At 49.6% G+C, this 24,796-nt stretch overlaps 1 protein-coding gene across 7 annotated transcripts in view; it reads left to right on the top strand.

Moving 5' to 3' along the window:
- The window catches only part of NCOA1 (nuclear receptor coactivator 1), a 134,367-nt gene that overhangs the window by 67,720 nt on the left and 41,851 nt on the right, over positions 1–24,796 (top strand). For 5 of the 7 annotated variants that reach the window (XM_015859674.2, XM_015859671.2, XM_015859675.2 and 2 more), the window contains 2 exons: positions 18,817–18,919; positions 22,261–22,427. In XM_015859674.2, coding sequence (XP_015715160.1) covers positions 18,834–18,919; positions 22,261–22,427 — 253 coding nt within the window. In that variant the 5' untranslated portion in view covers positions 18,817–18,833. 7 annotated transcript variants of the gene reach the window in all.

Below are 24,796 nucleotides of genomic sequence, written 5' to 3'. Positions count from 1 at the left end.
TTCCTATTCTTGATGGTTTGTCAGACCATCATGGAGCGCTGCCGTGTGATTCAAGTGATGCCAGTGGATGCCGAGGGTGGGAGATCATAACGTCATAGAATCATCTGAGTTGGAAGGCACATTTAAAGGTCATCTGGTCCCACTCCCTGCATTGAACAGGGACACCCACAGCTCAATCAGGTGCTCAGAGCCCCATCCAGCCTGACCTTGGCTGTCTCTCTTCTTTGTGTTTGGAAACATTTATTTCCCCTTGTCCTACTGCAGCAGACCCTGCTGAAAGAGTCAGACCCCTTCTTTCTTAGAGCTTTTGGATGCTGAGACCTGGGGAGGAAATACCCCTGGGTCAGGTCTGGCTGTGAGCTGGGTGGGATTTGCCCTAGATCAACCATATGGGACCACAAACCTGTGCTTGATTCAGGAGACAACATAAATAGAGCGAGCATCACTGTGTTGTGGGAGCAAGTGGTGTGATCTGATGGGATCTAAAGTCATAGGATCATAGACCAGCTTGGGTTGGAAGGGACCTTGGAGATGATCTGGTTAAATGCCATGAGGGTTTTGCCTTCAAAATGATATCACACAGCGAGTTTCTCATTGTCCATTGTATTGATTAGCAAATACTTGAGGGGGAAAGAAAAGAAACTGGAGCAGACGAACGTATATTTAAGCTCCTCTTTTGGAAGGGGAGGCTGAAGGTCAGGTCCGGCTGCTGGTGATGGATCGGCAGCACGGCAGCCAGCGGGGATTCGCTTCCCTCCGCTCTCTTGTTTCCTGCAGGCTTATAATTAATCACCGTGCTCAGGAGGACGGGCAGGAGGAGGAAACTCAGGCTGCCTGCAACAGTTCTGTAGCTTCTGCAAATCCTTCTTTGTACCGCAGAGCTTTTGTCTTGCTCTTTGCATGAGGGCTCCGAGGCGCTAAGCGGGAGCTTGGGTTGCATCCTGGGCTGCCTTAACCCATATTTTCTATGTTCAGAGGTGGAAGGGAGAATCCCATTCCTTGCTGCAGCTTTGGGATACACAAGGCAGCCAGGATGCAACGTAATGAAGACAGAATTTGCTGTTCCGCCCAGGTTAGCATCAATGTTCCCGTGCGGCGCTCTGCTGCTGGAGAGGCAGATGCAGCCACGACAAAGGCGTCTATTAATCATTCATTTAACACAGCAGCTGTAATCAGATTCATTGCTGGAGCCAGGCCATTCCAGAACGGGTATTTTTTGCTGCTGAACTCATACAAAAATGGAACAGCTGAAGGGGTGGAATTTGTTGGTAAACTCATGAAACTTACCATATTCTTCTTTTTGGGGGGGCTTTCTATTACACGCTTACCAATTCCTCCAAGGATATGGGTGTCTTCCAAAGGGTTAAGCAACAGCAGAAGAGATTCCAAGTCTGCAAATAGCAGAAATATCCCCTGAAAAAAAAATAATAACAGTAAGACATGCTTTGAAAATCAACTGCATTGATATTAACTCAGATATTAACTCAGAAACGTGTGATTTAAGCTCTGGGCAGCCTGGTCTGCTGGTTGGTGACCCTGCACATAGAGCAGTGGGGCTGGAACTGGATGATCATGGTGATCCTTTTCAACCCAGGCCATTCTATGATTTGGGTGCAGCCTTTGGTGCAGTTTGTTCCACTGCAGGCTCTTCATTTGGGAGCTGGGTTTGATGAGCCCCTCGTCTTCCAGCTCTCCCACACCCTCATGCCATCGTCGTGCATTTGGAGCACATGGGCTCTACATTATTTATCCCATTGGTGTTGGTGGCTCTAAGTCATGGTTTAAGTCCTCCAGAACTTCTTCCCACGTCTTTCTCCCTTTCTTATATATGTGTGTGTGTGTATATATATATATATATATATATATTTAAAAGTATTTGGACTGTTTTGTTCACTGGTAAGCACAGCTGCAGGGTTGGAGCGTGTTCTCCTTTGCTGATGTTTGGGTAACTCTCCATCCCACCACCATGCACCTCCATGGTCCTTCATCCACTGTGAGTGCTCTCCTGTTGTTTGACGTCTGTAGCTGTGCAGGATGAGTCCCTCCGTGGCAGTGATTCATCTCTGGTGTCGATACAGAGAATCTGGAAACTCAGCTTTCTTCTGAAGCACAGCACAAAGCAGGGACAGCAGAGGGAATCCCTTCCTTGGTGATGTTCCAATGCAACGCTGATGGCAAAACAGCAGCTATTTGGAGCTGGGTCAAACCAGCCATTGCACAGCCCAAACATCTTCGGGTTCCTCTTATTTACTTTCCTTTAGTAAAATAACGTCAAATGCTGTGAGCACAGCTTGACAGCATGGACACAGTGAGTTCTGCCTGCCCGGGCTGGCCACCACCAGCACATGGGGCTCTGGGAGCAGAGTGACAGGCCGAGGTGCCATGCATTGAGCCCCTCTCCAAGGCTGGAAATAGAAACACTGCTCTTTATTGCAGAGGAGCCACAGGGCAGGAGGGACAGGATTGGGTTTGCAGAGGTGATTGGGTCACACAGTGGCTTTCCCCTTTGCACAGCACAGCAGCGATGCCTGCGTCACACACAGCTCAGATGCTGAGCTATAGAGACACACATGAAAAACCTGCCTGAATTAGAAAGAATCAGGCATTTAGGCAGTGAGTGCTTCTGATTTCAAGATATCAAGAGAAATCAAGTCTCTAGGAGCCGTACCAGCCCTGCTTTTCATCCAACCCAACAGCGAGCATCGCCGCTTGCTTTCTCCCCCACCCCAAGCGCTGCTGTGCCATCGCAGTCACCCGCTGGGTGCCACTGCCATCTCCTCCTGGTGTCTGTCCCCCCAGCATCGCATGGAGCAAACCCAGGGCAGCTCAGCAGCCAGCAGGTAAGTCTGTCCTCCAGCAGCGTGCCCAGTTTTCAGGGCACTGCAAATGATGGGCAGGCTGCTCCCTGCACCTCTTCTCCATGTGCTGCTGAGTAGGGAACCCTGGTGGCTTTTTTTTTCTAGGGCTTTTATGTAAGGTGGCAAAGAAAGGACTCTGTCTGGCTAATGGATTCTATTTGCATTTTCCAAGGCTGCCTTCCCTCGGGCATTTTCTTTCTATCGATTGGTGAGCTCTGTGGGTGCCGGCGGGTTCCCGTTAGAGCCTGTGCGCCTTGAGGATCATTGCGAAGGAGAGAAAATGACGTGGTGCGCCGGTGACCTTGGAAATCAATGTGTCAATGTTTAAGCTGGAGAGAGAGGTCTGGCAAGGATCCTCGCGCGGCGAGTCGCAGAAGTAAGGACATCAGTTTTATTTAAAAGAACAAAATAAAGCCTTCCTCATTAATGGGGGGGAGGGAGGGGGGGGAAACTGCTGCTTAACGTTCGTTAATCATTGATGGGAGATTGAAAGAAGCGGTGGATGAAGTTAATGATTTCATGTGTGTGTCTGTAGGGGGGGGTGGATGTTGTACAGTTTGCAGGAGCTCTCGCCTTGCTGGAAGGCTGTCAGGGGCTTTAAGTGCTGTTTTGTGCTTAAATCTCTTCAGTCCTGAGAGGCTTTGAGTTGTTTATAAAATAAAGCCCAAAAGCAGCCCTGTAGAGACAGGTTTAAGGGGTGGTTAATGGGAAGGCTGCACATGTGGCTTGCTGGAGTGCTGTAATGCTGGCAGCACAAGTGCACGGTGACGTTGGGCAGCCTAGACCTTGCCTTGGTCAGGTCTTCTGCTGCAGCAGGAGCTGGTGGCATGGCATTGTGCCTCACACTGCAATGCCTGTGATGTTGGCACATTCAGGTGTGATGTATCCCATTGTTATGGGTTCAGTTGGTGGAGATAGGTGGTTAGGATTTATGCAAGGAGGTTGTAGCGAGGTGGGGGTTGGTATCTTCTCCAGGGAACTAGAGATAGGATGTGAGGTAATGGCCTCAATTTGCACCAGGGTAGGTTCAGGTTGGATATTAGGCAAAATTTCTTTTTAGAAGGAATGGTGGTGTGTTGGAACAGCTGCCCAGGGAGGTGGTGGAGTCACTGTCCCTTGAGGTGTGCAGGAACCGTGGAGATGTGGCGCTGAGGGATGTCACTGGGCATGGTGGGGATGGGCTGGCTGACCTGGGGGGTCTTTCCCAACCTGAATAGTTCTGTGATTGTGTAAATTGCAGCCAAAGGTGCTGCTGCACCCCTTCCCCCCCCCATGAGTGGCAGTAGCAAATTATCACTTCCAGACCCAGCTCTGTCTTTTTTCAGTTGTCAGTTTGTCTCTGATGCTTCATTTGGTAGCAAGAGAGCAACATCCCAATGTTTGGCATCATGATGCCGCTTCCCAGCCTTGCATCACCCCTGTGATTTCAGAGTCCTCCTCTTAGCCCTTTTCCCTCTCTGTGATGATACATGTGTTGGTCTTCCATCTAAAAGGTGCACTGAAATATCTTTTATCAATGAAAAACTTATGATCCAGACTGGTAAGGCAGAACAGCAAAAGCAGTGTGCGCATAGGAGATGGCAATTCAGTTTCAGAGAATTACAGAGAGATGGTGATGTGCTGAGACAGCCGAGAAGAGCTGAGACCTGAGATCGGATCCCCAGATCCTGGCCTCAGAGCTGTCAGGAGATGGATGTTCTCTCTGAGGTTGGCTGTGCTTAGCTGGGCACCTCTCCCACATCCTCGAGGTTTCCTGTGCATATTGATGGTGATGTTGACCAGGGGAAGATCATGATGAACAATGACGCGCTGTGGGAAATAACCCTTCCATATTGCATCAGCCCCAAAGCAAGTCTCAGTGCTAGACCTTCATACAGGGGAAAGTGATCATAGCTCATAATGAACCCATCCCCAGATGGATCTAACAGCTCTGTGCTCACATTCCCACATAGCTGTGGGACCAGTGTCCAGGACACAAGCTGCTCCTGTCAGTCCCAGGGATGGGATGGAGGTGCCAGTACCTGTCCTGCTCTCAGGTCCCTTTTCATACCCTTGGGTCAGCCCGTTCACCCTGTCCCATCCCTGGGGCTCACCAGGATTTTCCTTCTGCTTTTATCTCCAGCTGAGCACCCTGACATGCTGTGTGCTGACATGCTGATGACCTGTTAGCCCGCCTATCACCAGCATCAGCTGTACTTTTAGCCCTTTTTCTGCTGTTCCTTCTTCTTGGCACTTCTACATTTCACACTCTGCACTGTGAGCACGTTCATTGCTTAATTAGTTTGACTTTCATTATTCTTCCTGGCAAAAAAAACCCGTCAGAACCCAAAGGTTGTTCAAAGGGCACGAGGTGATGCAATTATTCCTGCTCCCTTTTACCTTTCCTAACAGGTTTGTGTCTCTGACATCATACTCTGGGGAATGCAATGCTACAACATCCCCTGATACGTTGCTTTGCTAATGGGTGGATGTGGCTGTGTTTTAGCCAGGCTGCTCTCGGAAGCGTTGCGATACTGAATACGATGACTTTAGGATCTTGTAAGTGTGGAAATGGTCATGGCCTTTAATGGGAGCATCACTGGGCATGCAGCTGCCCAAGGTGAGAAGAAATGCAGTTTCCAGCAGTGCTGCTCGTTGTGGCAGAGTGTGTCTGAACGTGATGCTCAGTGCCTTCCCTGGGCGCTGCTCTGCCACCTGGGGCTTCGTTAGCGAGCAGCTCTGTGCTGCTGCTCCCTGCGGGTCCCTCCAGTCCCTGTGCCCTCCAGGCAACTGCTGCCTTGCTCCCCCTCTACATCCACCTAAAACGAGGATCTCTTCAGGCAGCAGGGCTGCAGATGAGGGGTTGGCTGGGAAGCGTAATTATCAAGACTGCTTTTAATTAAACGCGGACCTTCAAGCGTGAAAGTAAACTACTTGGGATGCGAGGCGCTGGGTACGACACGGGCAGCCAGGAGCGGTGAGCTCGGCTCCATCTTGGCTGTGGGCATCCCAGTGGGCTGGATCCCTGCTGCCAGGCTGGGTCTCTGCCATCTGAGAGCCCTCTGGGTTCTGCCACGAGGTTCGGGTGCAGCCCAATCTCCTCTCTGCATCCCCGCGACTCAAGGTAGGACACGTAAGTTTATCTTCTTCCACAGCTTCAACAAAGCTAAAAGCAGGGTGTGTGGATGGGCAGCAGTGCTGGGCACTGTCCTTCTCAGCTCCAAGTCCAGGTTATGTCTGGATGGGGAATTTCCCCATTTCAAACACGGGCTGTAAGGTGCTCTGTGCCTTGCCTGAGGCTCCCGGGTTAGCTGTCAGCTGCCATCTCCGTGCTGATTTTATCTTTGCTGCTCTCCAGAGCCTGGCTGGGATTAGCATGTTTGCAAGGAATGGGAGGAATATGTTGTGTGTAACAACAAAGTAATAACAAATTGAGTGCTAGAGGATGCTGTGTGCAGGAGCTGCCTGGGTCGGTGTGTGGCGATTCCAGGGTACCCCTTGGCCACAGCCATGGCTCTTTCACTCCTAACATCTCACCCCATGGTAGTAATCCTTCCAACTCATTGACTTTTGCCTGTCTCAGTGCAGTGCTGCAAAGAAAGTTTGCATCCATCTGCTTGAGCATCTCCTGCAGTAGCTCCCTGTGCTGGTGCAGGCTGGGTTTTGTAGGGACCAGCGTTATCAGTGGGGGGGGACGTAGACCAAAGGGCAATAGAAATGGAGGTTGGGTTTCCTTGTCTTGTTGCCCATTTGCTTTTTAAGATACTGGAAAGCATCTTTTAGTTGTATCATGTAGTGCTGTGGAGGAAGCATTTGCAAAAGATGGCAATCCTGGAGGCAAGCAGGCTGCTGCTATGTTCCTAAAGTCACGTAATAACCTCAAAGCACAGGCAGAAAAGCTGTCTGAGGAGGATGAGGGACATAGAATCATACAATCATTCCAGTTGGAGAGACCTCCAAGGTCACCCAGTCCAACCCCAACCCATCCCACCATGCCCGCTGACCACGTCCTTCAGTGCCACATCTACATCAGACAGACACTGGGTGTAGTGGTGCTGCTGAGATGCTCTGAGACACCAGATGGCTTCCAGAAATAGCAAGTCCTACAGTTTGTGGACACTTCAATGTAAAATAGGTGTAACCTCTGCGAGGCTGCTGAAGTTAATTGTCTTTCTTTCCCCTCTCTCTCAGTTCTGTGTTCACTGCTATGTTATTTGACTTTTAATTATATCACATCTTAATGGGGTTTGTAGATAGCTCAGGGTAGGGATCATTCAGGTTGGAAGGACCAGTAAGATCATCTAGTCCAGCTGCCGTGACCGTGCTATACCATGTTACTGAGTGCAACATCTGCCCTTTCCTTGGACACCTACAGGGGTGTTCACTCCACCTCCTCCCTGGGCAGCCTCCCCTCCAGTCTGTCCTGTTCTTCTCTAGGCATGGATCTCTCCAGCCTTGGGTTTCATCCCTCCTTGTTGTGTTGGCCCCTTGGCCAAGGTCAGTCTGGATGGGGCTCTGAGCACTGATGGAGCTGTGGGTGTCCCTGTTCGGTGCAGGGAAATTGCACCAAATGGACTTTAAAGATCCCTTCCAACTCAAACCATTCATTGTTTCTATGAACCGGGCTAGAAACCAGCCGCTTTACCAAATACCCACCTGGGGAAACGCGTATTACTCGCCTCCTTCCCACTCTGGGCTCTGTTTTGGTGGTACCTACAAGAATGCAAAAGTTCTGGTCTGTCTCGCTCAGAGCTGAATCCTGACTCTGACTCCAGCTCCTGCTTGTCTCAGCCTGCCCTCAGACATACCGTGCACTGCCGCGCTGCATTCCCCGTGTGCTGCATTTTGCTTTGCAAACGCTTCCAGGCAGCAGCTGCTCTTCGCTCCCGCCGAGCCTGGTGTGATGGATCCCTGGCCTCACTCAGGACCTCTAGGTATTGCTATCAAGCCAATAAACGCTAAGGAAACCAAGCCATCTCCTGATTTATTCACCGCTGTTGGTTGCTTTTCCGTAAGTTTCTCGAAAAGCCTTTTTTTTTTGTTGTTGTACTCCGCCTACTTAGAGATGCCTGAATATTTGTAATCAGCACGAGCAAGCAGCTACGCTTCCAAGACTTGCTCAGGCATTCTCCTGCTCCGCCGCAGCTCCCGGCTCATCTGCCTGGGGAGAGCAGGGCCACGGCTGGGGATCGGGCCATGGTCGGCTGGGGACGCTGTGCGGGGCTCCAGGTAACAGGATCACGGTGCTATGGGCTGGGGTTGGTGCAGTGTGGGTTGTGGTGGCAGCACCGGGGGCTGCTGCTGGGCATTGCCGTGGGGGTCAGTTGGTTGGTTTCTGGAGCGAACCATTCCTCAGCAGTCTCCTTTGTAAAGGTAAACCTGCAGTTGTCTTAACAAAGCAGGATCTGTAGAGTCAGTTGAGTTGGAATGGAGCTTTAAGGGCCATCTGGTCCCATTGCATTCAGCAAACAGGGACACCCCCACCTCCATCAGGTGCTTCCTCTGCCTCTTCTGCTGTGCTCCTTGGGAAATTCCTGGATGACTTTATTTTTCCAGGGTCAATAATTGTTTTTCTGAGGTCGTATTCAGCAACCTGTGTTGGCTTAGTTTGTAAATCTCACGCTTTGCAGACCCACAGAGGATGCAATGCACATCTCAGGCCTGCTGGGTACAAACTGCTTCTCCTTTTCCCTCAGGTTGGTCAGACCGTATACACTTTGCTGGCTTTATCTTTTCCTTTTAAATCCCTTTAATCGCTTTGTCATTCACGGTGCTCTTTTATGACCCATTGTTGATATGGTTGTGCTGTGAAGGTGAGCTCGACTGTGCCTAATTCTGTTTGGTTAGCTAATTACTCGGAGATAGCTACTGACTCTGTCTCCAAACCTGAGCCCTTCATTCTCCATGCTCTGCTGCCCATCTCCAAACATCCACGAGTGCTGCTATGGCACTGCTGCATTCTGAAGTTCAATATCCTGGAGCTGGTGATAATGCTGAGCAGTGTGAAGTATTTATAAAGAAAAAGAAAAAAGCCACAAACACCCCAAAGCCATAGGCTGCAGGAGGAGCCCTGCCGTGCCGTGATCCCCTCCCTGTTGGTGCCTATTGGTGAGGAATGTGTTGAACTGTTTGCACCCAGAGGGTGGTGATGCACTGGAACAGGTTGCCCAAGGAGGCTGTGGATGCCCCATCCCTGCAGGCATTCAAGGCCAGGCTGGATGTGGCTCTGGGCAGCCTGGGCTGATGGCTGGCAACCCTGCACATAGCAGGGGGTTGCAATCAGATGGTCATTGTGGTCCTTTTCAACCCAGGCCGTTCTGTGATTCTGTGATTCTATGAACTGGGTTTCATTTTGTTTCGTGCCTCTATTTTCCAACTCCCCAAGTTGCTTCGCATTCAGCTTTTGTTCTCAGCGATGGTTACAGCTCTTCCCAATCTTGTATTGTATGCAAATTTCAATAGCTCTCTGAGCCCTAATTAAGTGATTAAATACAAGACAGCTGAGCAGATACCCTGCAAGCGCACTGCCAGCTCCCTCACACACTGCCTGGTGGGTTCGGGGCTGGCCACATCCAGGCTGGCCTTGAATGCCTGCAGGGATGGGGCATCCACAGCCTCCTTGGGCAACCTGTTCCAGTGCATCACCACCCTCTGGGTGAAAAACTTCCTCCTAAGATCCAACCTGAACCTCCCCTGTCTCAGTTTCAAACTATTCCCCACGTGCCTCCTTTTATCCTTTAACAGAATCTTTGCAATAACCAATGCTGCTCTTCTTCTCGTGGGTCACTTAGCAAGGACCATCTCCCTGCCTCATTGGTTGATGCTCAGATAGATGAAGCAGAATTTACCTGTAGTCATTGTGCAGAATGTGATGAGTGGGTTAAAAATGGATTCCTTGATCCTCTTGTTTTTGGTGTGCTCGTTGAGTCTTGGGTCGCTTTGTGTTACAGCAGCTCTGCAAGCTGACGCCCTCCAGACTTCTCCCATGGCAGCTTGCCTCTTTCTTTAGGAGTGGAGCTGTCAGTGAGGAATTTAGCATCGAATCTCATAAAACTGATTAATCTATTCACAAGGAAGCCGTGGCAGCTTTTTCAAACAAGCTCTGTAATGCTCTCTTTTGTTTTGGTCAGCACAAAATTCTCTCCAGCAGATAAAATGTCATCGTTTTCAGAGACAACTGGAAGAGTTTTCCTGACTCTTGAGTTTTATGAGTTCATGGAGATGCAGCAGGGGAAGGTGAGGTGGGGGGGCATTGGGACACCACTCTCAGCCATAGGGTTTGGGTGTAGAGCCAGGGGTTGGACTCGGTGATCCTTATGTGGGTCCCTTCCAGTGTGGGGTAGTCTGTGATTCTAACAAGCTCTACAGAGGGTTTTTGAAGAGCAACCCGGAGAAGGGGGGTGGGAAGCAAAGCTCTCCATGACTGTCAGCAGTGATTCTTATCAGCAAGTGCCAGAAGCACCTGCGAGCCACTGCTGGTGGGGATGGCAGGAGGAAAGAGGAGTCCAACACACTTGACTGAAAGTAGGGCAGATGTGATTAAACAAAATACAGCAAGAACAAAAGGAAGGAGGAGAAAAAGACATTTCTGCTGGTGCTGCGGCTGCCTGTTAGCTTTCTTTGGAGCATGGTCCCAAGGTTAATCATCAGATCTGAGCTGCAGCCTCCAACACATTCGGCTTCTTGGCTTTCTGTCCTTGTTAATCAGAGAACCAGTCAGCTTGGAAAAGACCTCTCAGATCCCCAGTTCCACCCCTCCGTGCCCACTGTGTCCCTCAGTGCCACATCCCCATGGTTCTGGATCACCTCCATGGATGGTGACCCCACCACCTCCCTGGGCAGCTGTGCTGCTCTTTTGGAGCAGTAATGTTTCTTACTGGCTCTGTTTGGTATTGAGTCTCCTTATGGTGTCTTCAGTACCATCTGATCCACCAGCGCTCCTGGCTTTGCTGAACTCATCTCCCAGGCACACCTTAACACCCCCATGGGCTTCCTCCATCGTGTTGTTGCAGAAGGATGCAATTAGCCCAGCATAAAGACAGGCATGGTGGGCATATTTAGAAGAGATGGAACCCATATCTCCCTCAGAGTAGGACTGTGCCCAGCATCACTCAGCTGAATTGCTGCCTGCAGTGCCCTTGTAACCCAGGCTGGGCTCACGGTGATTTTTTATGGAGCTGCATGTGCATGTGCTTCTACTGCAGTTTAATTGCAGTTACATGAGAACCTGATGTATTTGCACGTTCTGCCAAATACTTCAGTCTCCCCATAGAGAAACTTGTGTAATTGCAAAGTGTAATTCACAAACGTAATACGAAACTTAGTGTGTAATGTTGTGTGACTACGAGGGAATTAGTGTTATTTTTTTTTCCTTTCAGAAGCTGTATAAATTAACCTACTTTTCCTGTCAGCTACTGGGAAAGAAGGTTACGGGTGCTTGCAGTTGGGTTCTGTGCCTTATCTCTGCTGTAAACATTGCCAAGTGATCCTTGCTGGCTTTGTGGCATCAGCAGCTCCACAAGGAAGGGAACTCAAGGATGGCAACTAAATTGAACATCCATTTCTGTTTGTTCGAGGCTGGGTTCACATCGCTTTGTTTTTGCAATGCATTTCCATCATCAGTGCAAAGCAATTGCAGGATATATTTTGATCTTTGTATCAAAAGAGCAGCCTTTCTTCCTGCTTTGGAATGACCAAAAGGCTGAAGCACTCAGAGTGATCCAACAGTGATATTAACATTGTGCGCACCTGGACTCACCTTCTCAAAGGGTTTCTATCATCTCTGCTGCTCCTCTCTGACACTTTGCAGTCACCCATGTGGCCTCGCTGCCTCCAAAAGTTGTTGCTGCTCATGATGCAGCCCTGGGGGGGTGGGGGGGAAGGAAAGATCTGACTGCTGCCCCTGCACTCCCCCAGCAGTGCTTGGGGTGGCTCCAACAGCCTGGCTGCAGAGAGGAGAGCCTGCTGATCTGCTCTGGTGCTCTGGGATGCAAAGCAGGATGGAAACTGCTGGAAAAAATGAGGCTGTTGCAAGAAAAGCAGCTGTTGGTGCTGTCAGTGCTCATCCCAGAGTGAAAAATAGTTGAAATCGGAGTTGGACAGCACTTAAGTCCAGATTTTAGAGGGTGATGTAAGCCCTGCAGCATCCAGCATCACCGGGGTCTCCTTTGCGTCTCCTTTTTTTGCTCTAAATCTGAAAAGGAAGGTAACTTGGTATTTATGTGACATTTAGCCCCCATTTTGTTTCTGGGTTGCACAAAGGCTTGGGTAACAATACAGAGACTCTCATAAATGACGTGTTGTTGTTTTTCTTCTGTGACTTGGGCTAATTCAAACCGGAGTTTCCATTTATCATCCAGCACGCATTGGCTGGGCACTGGCACACTCACACAAAGGACCGATGCGGGCAGCCCTGAAGCTCTGCCATCCTCTGTACAGCCTCTCATTGAAGCCACGTGTTTGGTGCCTCGGGTCTGGGCTTTGTATGTAAAGGCATGGATGCAGACACAACAGGAGTAGTGCTGATGTTGGTGAGCAGCCCTCCTTTACATGGGATCACAGAATGGTTTGGGTTGGAAGGGACCTCTAAGCTCATGTAGTTCCAACCCCCTGCTGTAGGCAGGGACACCTCCCTCTAGCCCAGGTTGCTCACAGCCCCATCCAGCCTGGCCTTGAGTGCTTCCATGGAGGGGCATCCACAGCCTCGCTGGGCAACCTGCTCAGTGTCCCACCATCCTTACAGTAAAGAATTCCTTCCTGGTGCAGAATCATGAGCCATGGAGATCTCCATTGAGCATAGCTTCTGGCTGCCCATCTAATCTCACACGCAGACATCTGTCTCCTAAATAGTTCTATCTTTCACTGGCTCATTGTGCTGCTGGAATAGGGTTGGGCTTCTTTATGTCCATGGTCTTGGCAAGAGACAAATGGAGAGGGAATGAGCAGCAGCCAAGCTTGGGTCTATACCAGGCATCCAACCCAGGGCTCCACAGCCAAGGGCTCCGCATCAAGGCCGGCCTTGGTGGCAGCATTCCCTCCTGCTCAGCCCTGAGGACACAGTGAGATCATCCTAAGCCCTTGGAAACAGAAGAGAAGCAGTGGGAGCACTGTGCTGTCCCGTGCAGGTATTTTGGTTATCCCATGGCACTGTGGTTCCTACACCGATCCCAGTGGGTTACCCAGAAGGATGGAGGATGCTGCTGAGGCTCTGTTAGTGAGGACTGAGCTTTTCCAGCCATTACCAAACATCAAAGCAAAGCACACCTTGTGCTGTTTGGACAAAGCAATGTGAGAAGTCTGTTCTTGATAACACTGACACGCGGGTTTCTCTTAGAAGCTTTTGTTGGGTTGTCGTTTCAAATGGTAATGTTTGCTGAGGTGCTTCTTCTCGTTCCTGTTTTTTATGTCAGGCACTTTAATGCCCTCATGTATAGCAATGATCACATATCACATCTCTTGAGTCAGCTATGAGAATCATCTTCTTGGGTCCCAAAGAAAGACATCGAGGCCCTGCAGTGTGTCCAGAGAAGAGCAGTGAAGCTGTGAGAGGTCTGTGATGAGCACTGATGTTATGTGCTGTGGCTGAAGGAATGGGATGGCTCAGTCTGGAGCAGAGGAGGTTCGGGGGAGACCTCATTGCTCTCTATAGCTCCTGAAAGGAGGTTGTGTTGAGGTGGGGGTTGGCCTCTGCTCCCTGATAACAGTAATAGGTGACCTCAAGTTGTGCCAGGAGAGGTTCAGGTTGAGTATTAGGAAATATATCTTCTCCAGAAGGGCGGTGATGCAGTGGCACAGCTGCCCAGGGAGGCAGTGGGGTCACCATCTATGGATGTGTTCAAGGGATGCAGAGATGTGGCACTGAAAGATGTGGGCAGTGGGAATGGTGGGGTGGGCTGGGGTTGGACTTGGGGATCTGGGAGGTCCTTTCTAGCCTGAATGACTCGATGATTCTGAGCAGCCCCCTCCTGCAGAATGCTCGGTAGAACCTCTGGGACAAGGAGGCTTAGCAGGGAGCTCTGAGCCCAGCACCAAGGAGGTGCTGGGATGCTGCAACGTTGGGAGCCCACATGGAGCACCAGCCCTGCCCCACGCGTGTGCCATCTAATTAAGACAGACGACAGATGGCTACGACAAACAGATGTGGGTGAGCACCAGGTAACAAGGAGATGATTGCAATTAGCGTAATAAGCAGCACATTGCTTACCTCATGCCTGTTGTATTTTAGCTGAGGTGGGTTTGAAAAGAGAGCTTGGGAAAATAACAGAGTGGCATTGTGGATTTCCAGAGGTCTCCTCAGGCGTCAGATATTGATTTCCCACAGCTGGATTATTCATTTTCCTAGCGCTAAGGCAGAGCCCTTTCCCACATTTTCCCATTCATTTGTAGAGCAAATTGGCTGCTGGAATTATCCCCGGGCTAAGGGGGAATGGCTGCTGTGGGTCTGCGAGTTGCAAACACAATGTAGACGATCGGCGTGTTCAAATTCACAATATCTCAGACTTTTGGACCGTCTCCTCTTTAAGGATGATGCTCAGTCTTCTTGATTTATATACCCCTAACCTTTCTTTTCCTATTCTCTGGGCGTCAGACACACATAGACAACAAGCACTTGTTGAACTTGGAGCTGATGTTCAGCAGGCTTGTGCTCTCCACCTTGAGGAATTCACTTTGCTGTGTATATTTGTGTTTGTTGCCGTATGCAAAACTTCCTTCCACTCCAAGGTTCCATTTCATTGACTGTAGGGCTCGTGGTGGCTTTCCAAGGCAGAATCATAGAACCATAGAATGGTCTGGGTTGAAAAGGACCACAATGATCATCTGGTTCCAACCCCCTGCTGTGTGCAGGGTCACCAACCAGCAGCCCAGGCTGCCCAGAGCCACATCCAGCCTGGCCTTGAATGCCTGCAGGGATGGGGCATCCACAGCCTCCTTGGGCAACCTGTTCCAGTGCGTCACCACCCTCTGGGTGAAAAACTTCCTTCTAAGATCCAACCTGAACCTCCCCTGTCTCAGTTTAAAGCCATTCCTCCTTCTCCTATCACTGTCCACCTTCGTAAGCAGCTCTTAGTATTTTCTGAGGGTAGAAGAACGAGCAATGGAGAAGCCTGAATTGGGAGAGCGAAGCTCATCACCTCCATAGGGTGGATATGGAGGACTTTCTAAGTGTTAAGAATAAGAATAAGGAGAAGGACCTGAGGCCACCATCCCACCATCTCTGCTCCTCTGTAATGCAAACAGCACTGCAGAACCTTCCTGGAAGGGCTTTGGACACGAGTGTGCCCTGTGCCCACGGGCTGAACCAGCAGGTGGGTGTGGATGCACTCGTGTGCTTGCTGGGGAATTGAGACCGTGGGCTTTCGCTCCAGCGCATCCCCGAGCTGACAGCTTTTATTAGCCTGCTGCCTCGGCAGAGCCAGCGATAATGAAGATTTCTGCACGTCCCACTTAGCTGGTGGGTGGCGAAGCAAGCAGCAGCTCTGCAGACATTGAGGGCACAGGGCTATGGACACCAGGTCTGTACATGGGGATATTGGGTGCTCTGCCCTCAGCCTAATGTGCTCCCATTTGTTGGAGGGCTGGGAATATGATTCCTCATCCATCATCTCCCTCCTATGTGGCCCTTATGACTGCAAAGATAAAGGGCCAACGTGGCACGGCTGAAACCCTCCCAGTGACCTTCAGTGTGTTTTGTTGAGCCTTGAGTCAAAGTGCTGAAGCTTTGAAGTTTGGGCTGAGTTAACTGGTTTCAGGTTGTGAGTTTTATCTCTCCCTTTCTGGATCACTGTGTAGAAATGGGGGCTGCTTGATCCCCCCCCCCCATAGTGGGGACCCAGAGGATGCAGGCTGGCATCCCTGGAGGCTTCAAGCACTGCACTGACGTCATTACCATAGTAATAATGATTATAATGAGAGAAGGGCTGATCACTTGGTGTCAAGAGGGGATGTTCAAGTTAAGATGGGCAATGGAAGAGAAGATAAACTGCATTGATGACATTTCCTGTTAAGGTGCTCTGCTCACAGCAAGGTGAACTCACCGCCAGCACAAACAGCCACAGCTCCTCCAGGAAGAGAAAACAACTCAGATCTCCTGCTGCTGGTTTTTATTTCCACCTTCCTCCCAGCTTTGCTCACCTTCTGCCAAGAACCCAAGCTCTTTCACATTCAAACTGCTCCTTGCAGGTAGGGATCGATGTCCCAGAGCCAAAGGCTCCATCTGGCAGCGTCTCCAAGGGAGGCAGGAGGAGACGGGCAGGGAAATTGGGGTAAGGTAGCAAGAAAAGAGGATTTAGTTGGAAGGCAGACATGTCTGCTGGACTGGTGACATATGGACACAGGGATTTCTTTTCCAACCCCCAAAGAGTGTTGCACGAAACAGATGTGACATTTGTTTTTGACAACTTCAGCAGCCGGAAAAGCAGCATTTAATCAAGCTGTAAGTCTCTTTCCCTTATCATTATTATTACTGTTATTGGGGGGGAGGTCAGGAAAAAAAAAACAAGTTTAAGAAAAGAAACCCCAAAGCCCAAAGGAGCACCACATGTAATGGGTTATTGAGTGACTCGCAGCATCCCTGGCACAGCCATTTCTCCTGTGGTCTGCAGGAGTCTTTTGTTTTCAGCATTAAGGTTAGCAGCTGGTGATGAACTTGTGAGGGCAGCAATAGAGATGTATCCTTGTGACATTCCGAGTATGCTCTTAATTACCTCTAATTGAGACTGCGTGTGCACAGATGGGTTATGTTGTGCTGATAAATGGGTGTAATGCGTGGGACTTCTCCACCATTGCAGTTTGTGTATAAGCAGCCCACAGATTGTGCTTCTCTCCCATAGATCTTAGCAGGACTTGGTAAGCAGGGCATTGGGATCAGTGGTGGTTTCATCTGCCTGGCTGTGAGCAGTGGGGCCATTAAGTATTACCAAACAATCATTGTTATACGTATAGAAATATACTTACAGAAGAACAATGGGGATGTGGCGCTGAGGGACGTGGTCAATGGGCATGGAAGGGATGGGTTGGGGTTGGACTTGGGATCCTGGAGGTCTTTTCCAACCTGAATGATTCCATGATTCTGGTGTTAGACCAAGAGAGACAGCCTTGGAGTGATTGCTTTACGGGGTAGGTTTGCATCCAGAAGAGCTCATACAAAGCTTGGAAACTACTGCTCCGCTCCTCCCAGGTGAACTAATTAGCTTGTTTTCATCGCTGCCAGTGCTGCTCTTCAGCTGTTTCTGTTTGCTTTCCTAAGCGAGCAGAATATTAACATTTTTACAAGAAGTTGGTGTTTAGAAACCAGGTTTGCTATGAAAATGCCCCGGTGCGGTCTTGCTGTGAGCACAACCCTTGCCCTTGTCCAGCAGGGCTCAGCTCTCCTATTTTTAGAGCAGATTACATTTTTGGCCTGTTCGTCCTGGCAAGTTTTGCTATAAAATAAACTAGTTTTACAATAAAAAGAAACATTGAACATATTACATCAAGGGCTTAACGCAAGCCAAGGATTTCAGCTGAGGCTTCAACGTTGTCCTTAATTCACCTCACTGGGGCATCTGGTGGCTCTGGCCAAGGTTGTAGTCTCACAGCAGAGCATCCTGGTTGGGTGGTCGCCTTTACCTGCCCCATCCCTGGTCCTTCAGAACATTTGTTACTTTAATTTGGCTGCTGATAATGTGAGATTGGAGCCTGGAATTGCGGTGTGAGTTAACAGGACTCATTGTTGCAGCGGGGGGACGTTAAATTTTTAGTGTCAATATTGGGTTTTCTTGACCTGAGCATGGAATTGGGTCCTTGGGGTGGCCCAGAGCATTCCTGTTGCAGCAAGCATCTTTTGAATTGGCTGAATAAAATGGGTTGGCATTCTGGGCTGTGGAATAGTCTTGTATAGCGATCAGTCAGTGCTTTAGTGCTTGTTAAAATTCCAGCTTTTCGAGAGTAATGTAAGAAATGAAGGGAGCTGAGTTTAATAACTCGGTCCCTTCACTCCCTACCCACACAACAGAGTTCTTGTCTGGGGTCCCGTTATGTTGCTCCCCAGGCTCTGTGTCTTCTCACATTGCCACACACTTATAAAGATGCAAAAATAAATGAAGCATTTGGAGGGTGGCAGTATCTGGTATTGAATTATTGCAATTACTAGAAAAATCACTAAACATCTCTAGGAAAGAAGGTGAAGCAGTGTGCACAGCTGATTCCTTCATAGAGCAGCAGTGTCCCTTGGTTTGATGTCTTCTGGGAGTTTTAAACCTGTAGAAGACAGATTTAATCCCATCTGGGCTTGGCTGTGTTCTTGGCTCTTTGGCAAAACCCCTTCAACAGCTCAAGGTGAAGATAGAGAAAAAAAAAGAGACTTAATTGACTTCCTTGCCCTTGTTGTACTTATGTAGTATTTCATTCAGTTAAAAAATATATATATAGTTCATAATTAATGAATGAGCATGTGGGTGGCGAGGCACTGGCACAGGCTGATGATGTGGATACTCCATTGCTGCAGTGCCCAAGGCCAGGCTGGATGGAGCTTTGGGCATCCTGGTCTATGGGATATGTCCCTGCCCACAGCAGGGTGATCTACGTGTTTTAAGGTCCCTTCTAACCCAGATCAGCTCTGGGATTCTATGAGATGAAACGATATCCTGTAAGCAAAACATTGAAGTGGACCCTTATAAGGCCAAGAAGACAAAATGGGGGGGAGGTGGGAAGGAGCTGTGCTGTAATGGAGATGGTGTTTATGGTGAGGGCTTGCTTGGCCAAATGGTGACCAAGGGACACCAAAAGGAAGGTAATGTGATCAGTCCTTGTTTTCTCTTCACGCCTTTTCCTCCCCACATTGCCCAAATGAGGCATAAATTCAACAAGAACGATGTGCGTTGGGTTGGTCACCTCCCGGAGGTGGTGGTCGCCTCCTTGGTTCATGTTTCCTGTTGCTGTCACGTAGAACCTCCCTTGTCTGCAGAACCCTCATCCTGACCTCATATCTCTTCATTTCTAGGTGCAAAGTAGGTCAACATGAGTGGCCTTGGGGACAGCTCGACCGACCCCGCCAACCCCGACTCACGGAAGAGGAAGGGCTCACCCTGCGATACAGCCCAGAGGTACGTGTGCCGCGCCACGTCCGTCCCCTGCCCCGGCTACTTTGTCATTCCGACGGCGTCGTTCGATCCCGTCTGCTTGAGCAGATGGAGCCGGGTTTCAGCCACTTGTAAACGTTCACACTTCCCACCAGAACTTCGCTTTGCTTTTATCAGTGGCTGTGGTGGAAGATGGAGCATGATGGAAACGCAGCTCCCCATCTGCTCCGCTTGTTGTTAGGTGGCAAACGATGATTAGAGGCTTGTTATCAAAGTTAATGTATTGGTTTTATAAACTGAGAGCGCTCAATCAAGTGGAGGAGCGTTGAGAAAGTTTTTCAGGGTAAATTAGGAGCAGGTAGTTCTCAACAGTGGGGTCTGCAGGCCATCCCCAGCCTTCCTCCTATTCGTGCCACGTGCCCAAGAAATGCATCTTTCATCACATTCACAAACTTTGCTGGAGACCCTCTTGCTTCTGTCGGAAACATTTTCACTTGCTTGTTAGTGCTTCAAGACTCAGCTCACTGCAGCGTTTTGCACCTTTCACTTACGACTGAGCCTTCACATGGCCAACTGGTTTAAGATTTAACACGTCTCAGATCTCCTGTTCACAGGCTCTCTGTGAATTCTGTGCATCTTTTCCCGTTGCAGTGCTGTCTCTTAGTAAGGATGGATTTCTAACGCTGCAGCCTGGGGTGCTGCTTTGCACAGAATACTGATGTGCTGAGCAAACTCTGTATGTATTTTCTGTCAGTTACAGCTCATGTGTGGCACAGTAGACAGTAAGTGCAAAGGCTCCGGTGTTCTGGTAGCATAAGGGAGAAAGTTATTAAGTGGTTCTGTTTATTGCAGTTCTTGGTTGTCACAGGAGCTCATGCATTGTCCCACAGTGCCTTTGTAGTTCATGGCTTCTCCATGCCATTGAATGAGGAATAGTCTCAGGACACAGTTAGATAGCACTTGTGGTGGGTAGCTGCCTTGCTCCTAACAAATACTTCACTGATCACACAAGATTGCTCCCCTTTCTGGCTGAGTCATTTCACACCTGTGAGTCAGAGCTCTGCAGCCCCTCATCCTCTCCTCGGGATGAAGGCTCTGTGCTTTGTGCCCATGCAACTCAGCTATGGGGATCTCTTGGGTTTGGCTTTCTAACCACTGAGCACCCTGAGAACAGACATCAGCAATGTTCCAGCTCAGCAGGGTGAGGAGCAAACCAGTCGTAGAGATGGTGGGTGAAGGATTCTCCATCCTTGTCCCAGTGCAATGATTTCTGTCAGGGTCCTCAGAGTATCTTTAGAACCCGAAGCCATCAGACACCACGCAGCAGGGCTGAAGCCCATGAGCAAGGCTGAGGAGTCCCCTGCAGGGCTGCCCTTCCCTCTCTGCAGAGGAGCAGAGCTCTGGCTCCCAGCAAGGAGGGACCACCCCCTCCCCTGGTCCCACCGACTGCCCCGATCCCATTGGAGCCAGGTGAACTTCCAGACACCTCTGTTAAAACTGAGAAGGTTTGACTTGCTTTTGGTGATACTTTGGAATCATAAAGAACAGCCCACTGCCGTAATATTCTCATGATGCCTTTATGTAAGGAAAATTGGCCAATTCTCCCTCCTACAATTCGAAAGTTGCCACAGCAACAGCGACATTATGGCTTTTCATGAAATGAGCTCACCCACAACAGAAGGCTTTAAAAAAAAAAAAGAAAGAAAGAAAGAAAGAAAGAGAAGAAATGTTTCCCTGTTTCCCTGCTCTTTCTTTTTGGTTTGCAAGGCAAGCTAGGGATTCATTTGACCTTAACTCAAAGTCTCGCTCAGCTCCTTGTGAGAAGCATTTGCCTGCCCATTGCCAGGTAGGGCTGTTTGCTGGGTGCCATGAATCACCACCCATTGCTGCAGAACTCCCAATGCCTCCCATGGAAGGTCTTCACTATGGTCTTCATGCAGCTTGTGTCCTCTCCCCACAGCTGGCTTTGTCTTGTGTCCACTATTTCTCCTCTTTCGGTGTTGCTGCTCTGCTGAGTGCATGAGCTGCCAGCCACTCTGTGCCCAATGGGAGCAGGAGGTGATGGGCCATACAGCGTGCCTCTGCATTTGGGTCTGTCCCTGCAGTGCTACATAAATGCCATCAGTTATTTCAGTGCAAGAACGAGCTCGAGCAGCAGCACAAAACCCAAGAGACAGAGACTGCCTATCAGGATATGGAGCTAATAACATGGTTGGAGTTAAGGAAGAATAAAGGAACATCCATGTAGCCTGCTCAAGGAGCTCCTTGGAGGAGGGGTGGTGTTGTTTCACACAGTTTGCTTGGATGGGATTATGCAGAGTTACCAGGGTATGTTCAAGGTCTTGTTGCTGTGCACTTGCTACATGCCCCTGCTGGCAGAGAAACCAAAGCAGACCTCTCTGTGAAGCATCCAGTTGCCCACAGAGCTTGTTTCATGATGTAGCACAATCTTGGATGGGATGCAGCTTCCCTCTGGAGGTGGGTTTTGGCTTGGGTTGGAAGGGACCTCAAGCATCACGCAGCTCCAGCCACCATGATGCATGCAGGGCCACCAACCTCCCCATTGAATACCAGCCCAGGCTGCCCAGGGCCTCATCCAACCTGCCCTTGAACACCTCCAGGGATGGATGGGGCATCCACAGCCTCTCAGGGCAGCTGTTCCAGCACCTCACCACTCTCAGAGTAAAGAATTTACCTCTGATATCCAACCTAAATCTGCCCTCCTCCAACTTAAAACCACCGCCCCTTGTCCTGCCATTCTCTGCTCTTGTTAGGGGCTGACTCATACAACAGCTTCTCGGTGTAATTTTGAAGATTTTTCAGGCAGTGCTCTGTAAGATAGTATCTTTCACACAGTGCGTCCTGCAGAGCTTACAAGAAAGATTAGATGGCTTATTGCAAAAAAATATATATAATCTGATAAAAGACATCTGTAGGCAGTATAGAGCCGTGTTGGGCATTTTGAGTTGTCCCCATTTCATCCCATAGCTGGTGTAGAGGAATCATAGAACGACCTGGGTTGAAAAGGACCACAATGATGATCTGGTTTCAACCCCTTGCTATGTGCAGGGTCGCCAACCAGCAGCCCAGGCTGCCCAGAGCCACATCCAGCCTGGCCTTGAATGCCTGCAGAGATGGAGCATCCACAGGACTGTTTTGACTATTTTGACTATTTTTATGTGCATGAGTGTAGACAAATGCCTTAAATAACTCCCCAGTGTTTTGGAGATGTCCGTGTTATCGTCTGGCCATGACTTTAGCCAACACTTGTGTCTTTAGGACCTTGTTTAGCATAGGTGTGGCTAGTCTGAGCAGTGGGAAAAAGTCATTAACGTGGCATTTCATTGATGTATTTTCTGTACCAGCAATGAAAAGCGACGGCGGGAGCAGGAGAACAAATATTTGGAGGAGCTGGCAGAGCTGCTGTCTGCAAACATCGGGGACATCGACACTCTGAGTGTCAAACCAGACAAATGCAAGATCCTGAAGAAGACGGTTGATCAGATCCAGCAAATGAAGAGGTTGGAACAAGGTAAGGCAGCAACTTCAGCTTGTCTTGAAGCCTGAGAGGAAGAGGCACCTCCCAGTGCGTTGTGGTCAATATATGGCAGCGAATAATCATGGCTTAGAAGCTGTTTCTTTTGCTACCTCATTGTCCTTCTCCTGCCTTAATATGAGGATGTGCTTTTCACTGAGCGCTGGTTGGAGATGCCCATTTCATGTTGCTGATTGTGAGGTGGCACCTTGCTCAGTGGTTGTGTTTCGGCCTGAAGTTGTTCCTTAGATGAGAATGAGGGTAAACAGAAGTGCCTGTGAAGCTTTCAGGATCGGGCCCATTAAGTACTTATCAGCAATGCTGCTATTAGCTGTGTACAGAAAACCCATTTAATAGCCAGATAAGATGAAGGGCTTGCTGCGCAAGATTTTGTGAAGAACCATTTACCCTTGTCAGATCTGTTTTCCTGCCAACAAAATAGATTAGAGGGGCATGAGTTCACCTAGTGCTGCTGGACACGGGCACTGCAAAGAGAAGAGATGCACGAAAGGCCATATAAAGGTTAAAATTCACCTCGAGTGTGAACTTGGAGACCGAAATACGCAGGTCCAAAGGGCTTAAGGAAAAGAGGTGAGGTGTGTTAAGGTGTGTTCATGTCAAGGAGCAGGGTTTGTCCTGGTCCTTCCAGCCTTGACATTGCTCTCTGAGGCCATCTGCAGCCCGCCCCGTGGGGTGGCCATTCTGGTACATGAATGTGATGTCCTTTTTGCACAAGGTGAACAGCACTCAGCTCTTATTAGCTCTAAGAAAGCACCATCAGTCAGATGGGGCCTCTGCCAAAGCTCCTGCTGCACCCTCTGGGCACGGTGTTTTGTCTGGTACCAGCTGCTAAACTTATCCAGAACCCACAGCCCAGACCTGGATGTGCACGTACAGCCTCTCGCTCCATCATTTAGACATGGGTGTAGGTTCCCCACTTTGCTCTTACTATAAGCCTCTGAGCTGCGTTCCTACCAGGAGGAAGAGATGGTTGCAAGGCATTAGGCTTATATTACATGGGCTTCCTGAAGAAACAAGGCAACATCTTTTACAGAATCATGGAATCATTCAGGTTGGAAAAGATCTCTCAGATCAAAGTCCAACCCCAGCCCACCCCCCCATGCCCACTACCCACATCCCTCAGTGCCACATCCCCATGCTTCCAGAACACCTCCATGGACAGTGACCCCACCACCTCCATGGGCAGCTGTGCCAACGTGTGGCCACTCTTTCTGACAAGAGCTTTTTCCTTATATCCAACTAGAAATTCACATTGGGGCTGAACACTGGAAGGAGTTTGGTAGCGGGTGAGGACTCAGTGGTTCCTGCACGCTGCCACTTCACCTTTCATTAGTTTTCTTGACATTGCACAGCGGGGCTGAACATTAACTAGGACAAGCACTACTTAAAAATATTGTTCCTTGAGCTTTGCTCTGTATTGCAGGCTTATCTAGCGCTGCGTGAAATTACCAAAGAAGAAAAACTTCACCTGTATTTGTTCTTCGCCATTTATTGCAGGAATGTTTGACGCGGGGAGGTAGGAGAAATATTGCTAAATGTAGGGACATTTGTCCTGTGGTCAAAGGCAGCGCATGGCAGCACTCCCTGCGATGCTGTGGCAGTAAGTTAGGAAGCCCGTTCATGTGGGTTATCTCACATCCAAGGAAGCCCTGAGTTTGGGGTTGCAGTGATGTGACACAACGCTCTCCAGACACCCCAACACACCATGTTGACTCACTGAATTATGAACACTGGAAATGACCTCTAAGATGACCAAGTCCAATTGCAGCCCACCCTCCCCCTATGCCCACTGCCCACGTCCCTCAGTGCCACATCCCCACGGCTCTGCAATATCTCCAGGGATGGTGACCCCACCACCTCCCTGGGCTGCATCACCACTCTATAATATAGAGAAGAAATGTTTCCTAATACCCAACCTGAACCTCCCATGGCACAACTTGAGGCTGTCACCTCTAGTCTTAACATCTTGCCCTTACTCAGCCAGCAGCCAGCAAAACCCATTGGCACAACCTTGTAGCACAACAGCAGAGGGGCTTCCAGTGAAAAAAGCAGCCAACGTCCTGTTATTCATTTATCTTGGAAAAGGGCTGTGCGAGGTGTGGGTACCCACAACAGGGAGGTGGCAGTGCCATGGGAGCAGGGATGCTGCCGGTGGCTCAGCCTGCAGCAGCTCACAGACAGCTTGCATGCGTGCATTGAGCCCGAGCTCCCATCCCCCTGCCTGCCGGGCTGCTATTTAAAGTACGAAGCAAATGCTTTTAGAAAAGATTCCTAGGTTTGGCCCCCTTCCAATGTTAGTAATGTACAGTTGGCAGAACAAGCAGTTTGCGGCTGTGGCAGCAACC

This window comes from Coturnix japonica, chromosome 3, assembly GCF_001577835.2.
Source record: "Coturnix japonica isolate 7356 chromosome 3, Coturnix japonica 2.1, whole genome shotgun sequence".
Lineage (NCBI taxonomy): Eukaryota > Metazoa > Chordata > Aves > Galliformes > Phasianidae > Coturnix > Coturnix japonica.
This window is presented reverse-complemented; position numbering and strand designations above follow the sequence as displayed.